Source organism: Seriola dumerili, unplaced genomic scaffold, assembly GCF_002260705.1.
Source record: "Seriola dumerili isolate Sdu_G_001 unplaced genomic scaffold, Sdu_1.0 BDQW01000003.1, whole genome shotgun sequence".
Lineage (NCBI taxonomy): Eukaryota > Metazoa > Chordata > Actinopteri > Carangiformes > Carangidae > Seriola > Seriola dumerili.
In genome coordinates, this window is record NW_019174258.1 from 10,106,950 (window position 1) to 10,120,112 (window position 13,163).

At 41.8% G+C, this 13,163-nt stretch overlaps 1 protein-coding gene across 1 annotated transcript in view; it reads left to right on the forward strand.

Moving 5' to 3' along the window:
- The window catches only part of LOC111219206 (transcription initiation factor TFIID subunit 4-like), an 81,625-nt gene extending 73,750 nt beyond the window's left edge, over positions 1 to 7,875 (forward strand). The window contains exons 16-17 of the mRNA XM_022741822.1: positions 4,009 to 4,015; positions 7,584 to 7,875. Of these exons, the coding sequence (XP_022597543.1) occupies positions 4,009 to 4,015; positions 7,584 to 7,729 (153 nt within the window). The 3' untranslated portion in view covers positions 7,730 to 7,875. The remainder of the gene's footprint in view (positions 1 to 4,008; positions 4,016 to 7,583) is intronic.
- The last annotated feature ends 5,288 nt before the right edge of the window (positions 7,876 to 13,163 follow it).

A 13,163-nucleotide genomic window follows, 5' to 3' on the forward strand; every position in this document is an offset into this window, starting at 1 on the left:
TTATAAATCTCAACAACAACAAAATTGTCATCTGGATTGTTGTGCTATTAGCTGCTGCACTGCTGTTGTACTATTCTGATTGTAGACAATAGGCCTTTTTATTCATTTAATAGCCAATAATAACCAATATGTGAACAAAATGTTATTACCCACAATCCTAAATGGTGTTTCCAACTTAAGCTACAAAGACACAGCTAATAAAGCCTTTGCAGTATTTAACAAGTTGTTCAGCTAGCCAGGCTCAGAGCATTTTAATTAAATAGATTAAAAACAATGTTATGGTTTCTTCCTCTGCTTGCCTTCACACAATCTTTTGTTTCTCTTAGGTTGAAAAGAAAGAAGGGGGGTGAGGGGGGTTGGGGGGTGAAAAAGCAAGATTGTGTTTCCAGGCAGGAAAGTTTGAAGTTCTTTGTTTGGAAGCGAGGTTCCGGGTGCAGCACACTGTTTAGCTTGGTGACCCTGTGACTGTCTTCTGAGGAATTGTATGAGCAGCCCTGCAGAATAGTGCTCCAGGGTCAGCTTTCATCTTAGCGGTAACCTGTGGACTTTGAAACTCAGGGCGATGGAATTGCAGCTTTGTCAGTACACTACTAATTAGAAAATTCCTGACCTCGAGCAAGATGTTTTAATTATGTGTTGTGTCAACGAGTTTGCAGATTTAATCCACCGTTGATACACACTCAAGTGTGCAAACTGTGTCGCATATTGTAGTAGATCAAGTGGAATGGTGAAGGGGGCATTTTACCCCATCTTTCTCTGCCCCATATAACCCTACGCCTTTCCTGCACCATGTTTGTTAAGAGCCATCACATGCTTAAGTAGCCAAATTAGACGTGGAGTTAATGTGTTAGCTCGTGAAAAAGCTGGTCTGATTTGCCTTGGTTTGTAGGAGGCTGAACAATGTGACAGTATTGTGCTGGGTGTGAGCTCTCTGTTGCAGTGAGTCAGTGTGAGGGAAGGCAGGAAGGGGTTAAACAGAAATTGAGCGGGGATGCTGGGGGCAGCAGTGCTGCAGAACATAGCAGTGTTCGTGCGAAGGCAAGTCATTTCCCGAAACACTGCAGACACATGGCCTGCGGCACTCTAAAACCTTTGGAGACCAAAATGGCTTGCAGGAGTTAGAAGTAATAAGGTGTTTTTTTGCCTTCTTTCTCCTTGACTGAAATTCTGCACGGTTGCTATGCATTGCCATGGAGCTGTGTAGCTGTTTTTATGGTTTATGTGGGTATTAAGATGCTCTGCAACTGGCCATTTTTGAGATTTGTTGTTCTTTAGTTGTGAAGCAAATGGAAGTTGTTTGTTTTGAAAGTAATTCCCTCATTTTTTTCTGCCATGATCAGAATGCTAGACCTCACTCTCATCCTTTTCTATTTTCCCCTTTATTCTTTCAGTTTCTCTCCCTGCTGTTCACAAAATGACAAATTAAAAAAAAAGCACAAGAAAAAACAGATATGGCAAATGTGTTTCACTGTGCTCCATTTTTAATAAGTACAGTGACAATGGCAGCTTCTTGTTTAGGCTTTACCACAGAAAAGGAACCTGTGATCAGAACAAAGGCCGTCTGTGTTGGTGCATGAACATAAAGCTGCGGTATTAGTCCATCCTGACCTCTATGATTATCGGTGGACTGAACCAAAACCCTTTTCATCCTTTCCCCTGGTTCTGTTAATCTTGGCTGCCTTGTCTGCTTCAAAGACAGGCTCCGGCATATAATCTGGGTATGTACATCTGTGAATTATTATTCTAATTCTTTATACGTTTATTAGAGCTGAATAAACTCCACATCAAATACATCACTCGGGCAATGTCAGAAAGCCCCGGGCAAATCAGCCGACATCTGTTAACTCTTTCAAAATGGCCTCATCCAGCATGTCTGTGGGCGTAGAGGAGCAAGAAAAAGGAGAGGCAAGAGAGGGAGAGAGAAAGTCTCTGTTGCTGATTAATGGCGGCCGTAGGAGAGGCGTTTCAGGCCGAGTGTGGAGATGAAGCGGGGCTGCACTCCCACGGCTGGGCTCCACACTGTAAACACTGTGAAGGGACGAGGCAGCGTTCCCCGATTGAAATGCGGCGTGGAGGAGAACATGTGGGAAAGCTTTGCTTCCTGGCACCTAGTCAGTCAACCAGGCAGTCAGTCAGTCAGTCAGTCAGTCAGTCCCTCAGTCAGTAAATTAGTCAGCCAGTCAGTGAGTCAGTCAGGCCCTCAGCCAGTCAGCCAAACAGCCAGTTTTTTTTAGTTAGTCCGTCAGTCAGCACATCAGTGAGTCCTTCAGTCATGCAGCATGTTTGTCAGTCAGTCAGGCAGAGGAGCCCCATCAGGAAAACCTGACCACCTGCAAGCTGCTTTAAAGACTTTACCAGCCAGTTGCACTTAGCAAACACAATCAATGCTTGCTACCTGGCCAGCATTATACACAAAATTCATCAGTATTTGACTAGTGGCTGCTGTTAATTTCCACCCTGGCTTTAACTTCATAAAACACCACCTGGTTCAGCTTTTGCTTCACTTCTTTGTTTAGCTTGTCAACAGTCTGTCTCTGTTGTGCTATATATGTCCTCCTTGCCTGAAGCACAGACATCAGACTTTAAACGGATTTTTCAGCATCAAAGTAATAACAACAATAGAGTAATGTTGCATCATGAACAGCTTATCTATTTCTCAACCAACATGGGGCTAGTCTTTATCCCTCAACATGAATGCTGAGCAATGTTTTTCCCCATGTTGCAGTTTTAGTTGACACAGTATGTGAGCAGCTGTGTCGTCACATACTGGTACATACAGTACACGTGTGTGTGTGTGTTTGTGTGTGTGTGTGTGTGTGTGTGTGTGTGTGTGTGTGTGTGTGTGTGTGTGTGTGTTCTCCCACCATGCAGCCCCTGTCTGCAACTTCTGCTTGTGAGGAGTGGAGTGCTGAGACAGCAGGTTGGCCCTGTGCAGGGCCGAGCAGCTCTGTGTGCCTGGCAAAGTGGGCCATTAACCCAACGCCCTAAGCTGTGACCTGGGCCAAATCCAATATTGGCTCCGGCATCAAGGCACAGGTGCCATTCAGGGTTCAAAGCCACAGATCAGCAAGAACCCCAGCACCGCTCCTGCCCCAACCCCCTTCTGCTTTCTCAAACAATAAAGGACTGAATGTAAATTCCTCAAGACACCTACAAGCATCACTGCTGCTGCTGCACAATTGGAGACAGGGAGTCAAAAGCTCAAGTGAAGAAGAGGGAGAGAGAGGTACATACATTATTAATCAAAAGTAAATTTAGCAAAAATAGGAATTAATTTTTGTCCTCTCAAGGTTGAAGTGAATGTTGCTGGTCATCAGAGGGCTGAGAACATGAAAGTGTGACCTGCTGACTTTGTCTTTCTGTTTTTTCTCTGTACGTCTGAGCATCACGGATGATGATGATGATGATGATGATGATGATGATGATGATGATGATGATGATGATGATAGGTATCCGACCATACTGGCCTAGCCATACCAATAACACATAACAGCACATAAAGGTTAAAATAATGAGTATTCGGAGAGTTGTTCTGAATGTGTTTGATGATGCTCAGCAACATTTCTATACACTTGTGTTCGGGAACAAGCCTTCATGGATTCAGGGGCATCAGTTGGTTACTGTAGGTATTTGAGTCAATCCTACATATTATTTTGCTGTTGTAAACACTCATTAGAACAGCAAATGTGTATTAATCTGCTCTTGAAAATAGTCCCCAACTAAAATGTACTTTTACTCTCTATATATATTAAACTATATATTTGCTCTGGGTTCTATAGATTTACATCTTCAGTGAGAGTGAGTGGGTTTGGTGGTTTTGGGGTTTTTATGGGATTTGTAAACAGTAAAAAAAAAATAAAGGATAATGCTAGCCTTATTCTTTATTTTAATATTTGTTGTGGATGACCTCTCTAAATATTGGCAGCTTCCATGATTTATAAGTAACCGTATTAAAGTTGCTTATATTATGACTGCAATACTCGTGACACATGGTTGGAGCATTTACAGATGTTATGTGAAGTTTATGCACACAAGGGATTATTGAAATTTCAGTAATTTATTTGCCTGATTGCCACATCAGACTCTGAGAGTGGGTGAAATTTGTCACAGGTTTCAAGTTTTTTATTCTGTCTTTTATTCTATTGTGTTGTTTTCTATAAACAGTTTTACACTAATTGCCTGTTACACAAAACATACTCAGCCTCACTCTTTGTGCTCTCGCATGCAGGCACGTGTTTGTTGGACGCCACTGGGAGCGGAATAGTGTAAAATAATGTGCCTTGCCCATTGGCGCTTTGTCGTGTATGTCAATAGAATGTGGCTGAAGACCAGAGTCAGCAAAGAGGCCTGACTATAGATGAGCTTCATCTCTCCTCTCCTCTCCTCCTCTATCCCCTGCTCCCTCTCTCTCTCTGTTTTTCTCTGTCCCCTGCTCCAAACAAGTCAAATGTCTGAAGAGATGTATCGAAGTATCCCTGCGCGTTCTGTACGATGGATATGTCATATGACATAATGCCTCCAAGCGCCCATCACAGATAAAATGACAGATGCTGTTTTTTGCCTCATGGATCTTTCTTGGCAAAGCTGATTTTGAGACTTTCAGTTTTGCTCTCCCCCTCTCTCTCTCTCTCTCTCTCTCTCTCTCTCTCTCTCTCTCTCTTTGTGCCTCTGCTCTCCTTCTTTTTCTGTTCTTATCACTTTTTTCTTTTCATCCACCGTGACCTTACAAAGCCTGCCATTTTGTTTTTCAATGAATTTTAGACACAATTACTGTGTAATTGCTGGCGACAGGGAAAGCGTGGTCGTTGATGTCTTGCTTTCCTTTTTAACTGACACTCAACCATCTGCTTTGGTTAGCGTTGGTGTTTACCCCTCCCCTCCCCGCTCCCTCCTCCACAACATGATTTCCTGCGTGTACTGACGAGAAGGATCGGTCTCCATAGATACCAACAACAACATACTGGTGTTTGCGTTGTTGCAAATATTTACGTGGAGGGCATATAAAGACAGAGGGAAGAGGAGAGGCTGCGCTGAGTGAACTGGATGAGCGCTGACCTTTCTGCCTGTATTTGGATCACTTAGGGCTGCCCTGTCCCTGAAAGGAATGAGGCATTCGTGGCACACTACCTGGGCGGCAGTGTCTTGCCATTAGTGCTGTCTCCGTCCTCCCCACCGTCACCCGCTGTGGCCACGGCACCACCCCAGCACCGACTGCCTGTGGCGACCTCTGCCCATCCGTCCAGGTGGATGGATGGCTTTGATTGGTAAAATCTGTGGCCCTGTCGCCGGCCTCACTTGTGAGTGGCAGTAATTGGCATGGCAGTAGGCAGGCCCATCTTTCACATGTGGTCAGCCATGATTGACCTGATTAGGCCGAGGTCAATCCCCAAAGTGAGGGTCTGGTTTGCCCCGGGGGTGACGATGAGCTGGCTGTACTCACTGCTTCAACTCAACTCCCTCCCGGCATGTCAGTACTACTGACCAGAGATGGTAGATGTGGTTGAGGTGAGTTGGTGGGAACAGTGGCCTGGCTGTCCTCACTCCTCATCCAGTGTCCCGGGGTCAGAGAGTGTACAGAGGGAAATTTGAGACAAGGCATCGTCACACAGTGTACACAAAGACAAGCGTATGAGGGGGGGGCGGGTGCTGGAGGGACTTTGGTTTGGTTCTTGTAAATTCATACCCATCATATGTTTGCAATTAGGGCCTGTCTGTACTGTGTGTTTACAGAGTGGCGCAATCAATGTAATTGTGAGAGGGTGTTCCTGACTGGAATTTCTGTCTTATTTCTCTCTGCCTGGGTTCAAGTGGGCACTTGCTGGATTTGTTTCCCAGTGTTTCTCATTTACAAATGTAAATGCATCTCTTGATTTGTATCAGCCTCTGTATACACTCCCTTTTTTATCGTTCTCATTTTTCCTGGATCAAATACAAACAACAAGGGCTCCATTTCAGAGTGGGACGTCAGCTCAGATCTATGTCAGCAGCGTTGTTTATTTAGAGGGAAAATCCGTTCATATTTCGGGCGATGTAAAGAGAAATGATGGTTTCCCTCGCTGTAGGAGCATGTTTCCGATGTTTTTCTCAGTCTTGTGTTCAGCCTGTTTAAGAATAAAGTCCCACAACACTCGGCTGCACCTGAAGATCTGGACGTTATTAGTGCGTCTTTTTGATCTCATTCATTCTCTTCAAGAGGGATTATTTTTTTTAACTGGAGGTGTACACTTGCTTGGAGGCCGCAGCATTCCTTACTATTGATACTGTCAATGTGTTTGCCATTCAACAATGATTACTTCATTTAGTGAATGGGAAACACAGTGCTTACTCCAAACACTTTTGTGTTTCACCATGGAAACTACCCCTTTGACCGTGCCACCGAGACTCAAGACACAAGACAAAGTGAGGAGAAAAAAAGTGCAAAACACACATAGTTATGGAGACCTAAACATAATAGTAGCCATTTAATGTCCCTGATAAAGAGCACAATTACTTTATTTTTTAGTTCACATAAAAACACACGCACGCATTCATGTATTTAGAGTCCAGCAGGGGCCTGAGGACAGGGGCAGGGTTAGGATTTAGCATATTGTAGGCCACTTTAGTAGTACTTATAGCCACTGTTGATTAATATCAAACAGCCTTGCCATTTAAAAACTGGGTATGAGTAAGAGTATGGAAAGTCACTTTCATCATCTCCTTTGGACTGAAACAAGACAAAGGGTCTACAGTCATGCCAGAGGCCCTGTGGGGCTGTACTTAGGCGCTACCTTTAGCCAAATGTCGTCATACTAACAAGCTGATGCTGAGCAGGTTCAATATTTACTATGTTCACCATCTTAGTGCAGCCCGTTTACATGCTAACATGGGACAATTAGCACTTTACACAAAGAACTAGGGGCTGATGGAAATGTGATTGGTTTTGCAGATATTTGGTGATAAACCAAAGGACAAATGGGGGTGAAACTAAATGAAAAGTTACAGGATCAACAAACTTACAATTACAATTCAGTCTATGGGGAATATGAATGTGTGAGCCAAATTTCATGGCAAGCCATCCAATCGTTGTCCAGGCATTTCACTCCAAAACAAACATGCCAAGCTCATGGTCCCATCAGAGGAAAAGTCATGTTATTCGGATTCATCGTCTGGGAAATGTCTTCTGTTCAAAATGTCATAGTTGTTGAGGTATTTCATTCTGGACCAAAGAGCTGGATCTGTTGGCAGGCTGACAGCAGAGCCATGCTGCTAGCACTGCTAAAAGTGTTGCCATGTCCCCGTAGCCATGACGATAAATCTTTTAATTTTTGTGATATTTGTGGAAATGAAAATGAAAGCTATAGAGGTAATTATATCCATCACCCCCTTCAATTAGCGATCACCTAGCAATAGACTGAATGCTTGTTGTGGTGATGAAAGACAAAACAGGATCGCAGATGTCAAAATGTAGGAATTTTTTTTTTTTTTTTACATTAAGTCTTGAAAACTGTGGATAGTGTTGAGGTATCCTGTATAAATCCTTCCATCTCACCTTCTGACCCTTTTCCTCTGTCTCCAGGTTTCAGGCAGCACGGCGGGTTCCCCAGCCAGCTCCTCCGTCCCGTCCACCTCATCGCGCCAGTACACGCGGCAACGCATCACTCGCGTCAACCTCAGGGACTTAATTTTCTACATGGAGCAGGAGAGAGAGACCGCCCACTCCCTCCTCCTTTACCGTGCCCTGCTCAAGTAGCTCTGCTCCGCTCAGCGTCCACCTCAACCTCTTCCTCCTCCTCCCAGCCACGTGCCTTCAGATCAGGTCTAATGTTTCAGCTCTGTGTCTCCATATGTACTGTAGTGATGTCTGATGTAGCTTTTAATAAGAAGAAGGAGAAAGAGAGAGAGGGAAAAAAAAAACATACAAAAATAAAACTGTTGTTCCGTGTCTCTCTGTTTATCCTCACGGTGCGTAGTTAGATCATTCAGTTTAAAGGCCATATCAAATTCTTTGTGTTGGAGTTGGATTTGTTAGAGGAACAAGGTTTTTTTTTTTGTCACAGGACTAGACCCAGAACTAGTTCCACGTATGTTGGGTAGCTTTTTATTTGACATCACTGGCAGTAGCTTCAATGATGCACCTCAAAATAAGGCAAAGAGAATTATGTTCACACCTCGACACAGCCTACAATATCCTCCACAAGCTCTTTGTTGAACATAGTTCAATGAATGTAGTTTAGCTGAACTTAATAAATGAGCCTTTCCAGATTTCTGTAATGAGACATCATGTTGAAACATTGAGATTCCAAATAACAGCATCATGATCAATTTTCCTTATGTGTAAATAGTTCTTTTTGAATTATTTTACAGCATGTATAATTTTAACACATGTAAGCTTTGTAAGAAATGGAATAACCCATGTGTCAATATTATGAAACCTGATGTTATGTAAAACCATGTGCTTTGAATGAGTCAAACTTAGATGGTTTATTCAGTTCACCTGTAGTGTATTTGTTATAAGACACAGTCCCCCTGACCCTGATGCAGAGGTCATTAAACAAAAACCATAGTCCGCACTATGACACCAGTTTCTGATTGGTCTGGGTGAGTCAGTAGTTTTTTTTTTGTCCACATATAATGTGAACATTGTCTTTATAACTAGTTGTTTGTAAGTTGTGTCCCATCACGCCCACTGCTTCAACATATCTGTGTGAGAAAGGTAAGTTTTTGCTTCAGAGAGGTTGATGTTGTAGGTGTGGTGGTGATTGTGGAGAGTGGGACCTCGGATCAAAGCAGACATTCCTTTATCTTTCCCTCTGACTGTTCTGTCTGCACATTGATGATGTTTGAAAAAAATTAGATTTAACCTATTCTTGAGGGAGCCACCCCCCACCCCCAGACCCCCCTTTTAGGCCCCTCTTCTTTTAATAATGATAATGAATGAATGACAAACGTAGTTCATGAAGAATTTTAGTGCACAGCCCTTATACTTGTTTGTATTTTGATGCGAAATGAAACATCACAGCTGTAAAGTAATTTGTAACTGGAAGGATGCAGTTGTATGATTCCAGTCTAAAAGTGATTTATATTTTTCCCAGTTGTTTCTCTCTTTGTGTTACTGATTGAAGAGAGGAACGGAACAAAACGCCTGCTTTTACATGTCGTCTTGCATTGTCGCCTTTTTTTTATTTTTTTTTTTTTACAATCCTTATTGTAGTATGTCCATTATGTTTTTGTTTATGTTTTTTCTATTTAACTAAATATCTTGGCCTCTATGCAGCTTTTCTTGTCATATTGAAATTTATTTAAATATGGGTGACATTTGAAACAATTGTTGTGCATTGTACATTTTGACAGCACTTTTTTTTAATATCTATTTTACCTGACAACTGAAAGCTGTCACTGTATTATAGCAAAGAAATTACTCTTTTAAGTAAAAAGCAGTATTGCCAATTTCTGTTAAAAGACACTTATTTCTAACAATTAATATATTTCTTGTTTTTGTTTTGTTTTAGGGGATTGGCTTTTATCCTTAACACATTTTCATAAATTTTATCTCCAAAACACCATGTTTTAAAAACAAGCACAACAATATCTATTGTGGTGATCTGAAATGATTTTAATAATGATTTCTATGGTTTCTGGTGGTTTCACAGGAGGACATTTCTACTACTACTACAGCTTTTTAGCCAAAATATTAGGACAATATTACTGATGTAAACAGATGGAAGAAATAACATTTCATTGTAAGGATGATTTGTAAATATTGTTTACAAAACTATGTGTTTATTAGAACCACGTTATTTTTGGTAAACTCTTGTACATATCTTGAAAATTTCCTGTTTGTGTGAAAAAACAATACTTATGTATTTGTACCTATTTTGTAAAGGAATAAATGAGCTGTTTACTAAACTGAGCAGAATCTGACTTTGTCCATTCCTTCTTTTCTTTTACTCTAACAGCACGCTCTGTAAAATGTCTGTAGGTGGGAATTTTTAAAAAATGCAAATCTTCGTCTAAAATGACTTAATAACTAAGCAATATGTTTCCCCCTGTTCATTCCTTACTCTTCAAAAGAAAAAAAATAAGCTGTTATGTTTTGCAGACAGTTTTACCAAAGTCAACTACTAATTCAGCCTGCTTCATTTCCATTTCTAACATTGCACATGCTAAGTACAAACTGAGTCAAGCGCTGCTGCTCAACTATGAAAAGTCCCCCTAGGTTTCTGCTGCTAATTAAGCAGAAGCATTTTTGAAAAGACCAAACCGTTTAACTCAGTGCAAAATATTGGGGTTTGGGAGCATATTGGTTTTTTCAAGATCTCGGCCTATTCCTCTGTTCCTCTGGAGCTTTAAACTGCTGATCTGGATTCAGCCCTGAAGACCACCTTCCCCACACATGCTCGAGTAGAGCAGACCCATTAGACAGTAGATATTTTTCGAAGCTGGCATCATCTGTGATAAACACTTTTACAGATAGAATAATGTGCTTCTTACGCCTTATCCTCCCCGTTTAAAGCTAATGAAACAACATGAGCGCAATGAGACACACGTCAGATATACAGTACATCCTTTTATTATCGCAAATATGCAAGAAAAGTCAAATGGAGACACTGTAAATGAACACATGCCCTTTAATACCACAGTCTAATTGTTTTAAACACTTTAAATAATATACATTTGCACCTTATTATACCCTTTGAAATGTTTTAATCCATATGTACACAGTGTTATGCTTTGAATTCTTTTCATTCTTTTTGTGAAGAGGACTAAGAGGTCTCTTAAAAACACGAGGGTCTCGTAAAACCCAGAGTCCTGATAATTCAGTTTACAATAACTGTACAACTGACCTGCCTCAGAGGTGGGAGTGAATGCCATGTGAACTGGCTGAACACTGACCAGTACCATCTGAAAAGGGCGGCATGTGTGAACATGTCTAGGAAGTTTCCAGTCCTGTCAAGTTTGACTTGCTCTGTAGGTTGCCTGCTATTTATACGCTGAGTAGAGAGGGGGCATCCCTGGTTTGGTTATTGCAAACAGAGAAACCCATACCTGCAGTCTTTGTTCCTTTTTTCTCACTTTATGTATAAGTTTGAATGGTCACTCGTGTTTTTATTCACATATGCATGAGTCCTTAGCTCTTGGAAGCTAAAAGCCCACTCTGTGATTTCAAAATGCCACATCAGTAAGAAAATATGCCTTCGTTCCCTCCTCCCTGAAAAAAAAAAAGAAGTAATTCTTGCAGATGTGAGGTTTTAATATGGCATGGATCGTTTTTACGCCTGTTTCCTCAAGAACTAACCCAGATGAGTTTCCACACCTCATATCAACTGGATGAAAGATCTTGGGCTCAGCAGCAGAGTCAAGCAGCCTGGCTGTACAGTATGTTCTGAGTGTGCTCAGATTTGACTCATCAGTTTGTTTGGTTTGTTGCGGTGTGGTCCAGCGAGCCACAGCGTAGGAGGGCGTTCTCAAAAACCAGGGCATGGGGATGACACACCAGCAGGGGGTTCAACCCAAGTTTCTACTGGCACCACTGAGCTGGGAGCCTTCGGGGAGGCAGAGGGGGGCGAGGAGCACTGTGAAAAGCCCAACATGCCTCGGCACATGAAAGGCCTGGTTGACCATTCCCTTTGAGGCGACTGTATGCGAAGGCGCAGGCCACTGGCAGGTCAGAACAAAGATGGGCTTGATTGTGAGAGAGACCCCCAGGGAGGACTGCACAGGACTGGGGGCTATACTTAATCTGAGCTCATCTTTATCCACTCATTGGCCTCGTTTAATCAGCGGCCATCCGGAGAGAGTAGATATTAGGACAGTGTGGTCAGAAGAAGTGCCGCCCATTTTTAATGAACAACTAGTTTATAAAAACAACCCCAGTTTAACTCAAACAACTGCCAGGGCCCACAAAGATCAGAATGAGCTTCTCTTTTTTTCTTTTTCTCAGTCTTTTGGAATGGAAGAAACAGCATCTGTAAGTTACACACAAATATAAAGCATGAAAACTTGGCCTTTCTTGTTTCTGTCTTTGATCCAGAAATGTTGAGAATAAGACCAAAAGAATGAGAGCAGGATAGAGTAAATGCCGCCCACTCGCCTCTTTGTGAATAACACGCAGATTCTAGGAGTACAGTTCAGTTTGGGTTCTGCCATACATATATGAGAAGAACCACAGAAATAATCTTGGCTTAGAAGTGACAATATTGAAACAGAGACTTTGCCACTCAAACTTGGTCTGATGGTACTGTGAGCTATTCTCAACAAAACTGTCAAGACTGGAGGCCTAAAGGAACAAATGTTGGTACTCTTCACACTTTTGAATAATGCATTGTGTTCTTTAGCTATAAACTGTAAAAAGAGATGGCGTCTTTATGTTTGTACAATCAATAAAATAGGCACCTTGTCTACTTTGGTACCTGCAGTATTTGTTCTGTTGGAAGTTTTGCCTGTTTTGAAACATTTTAGTGTCCTAGTCTGCTAAAGCATGAGAAGATTAACAGCTCGACTTGGCACCGGTCACTGGGATCAAACGTGTTTTAAGGGAGCAGGGTAGGGCAGCTCTGTAGGAAACGTTTAAGTGCAAAGAAACATTAAGCATTTAGAGTACATCTCTTGCTGATCACGAGACATACTGGTAAACGTCGGCTTTCCACGTCCTCAAGTCTTCAACATTCTAACCCAACAGAACTGCAATACACTTAGAGCTTGTGCAACTTCAACCTGTATTTTAAATTTACAAACTTTCTTTCAGTTTCGGCTGAATACGAACAAACGTTTGTGCTCGTGTGAGACAGAATCCGATCAGAGACCCGAGATATGTTTTACAGCTAATAAGCACAAATTCCAGAGCACTTTTTTTTTATGTGTGCTGCACATTTGACTATAAACAATGTCGAAACATCCAGGTTCTCTTCCATTCCCATTTGAACAATGGGACTTTTTCCGGCTCTGAATGCATTGCCAGCCAGATCGCTTTAGCCACATAGCCCGGAGACATCTGAGTTTTTTGCAGCTACTGCCAAGAAATGCTCCCTCACAAGCTCTCAAAGCCTAATGAATACAATGTTCATACATCCTTCATATTGGAGAAAGGAAAAAAGAGACATTAAAAATAATCCTATTAATAATAATTGTTTACACCATGTCATGATAAGAACAGCAAAAGGAGCAAGAAGAACATACTTTAGAAA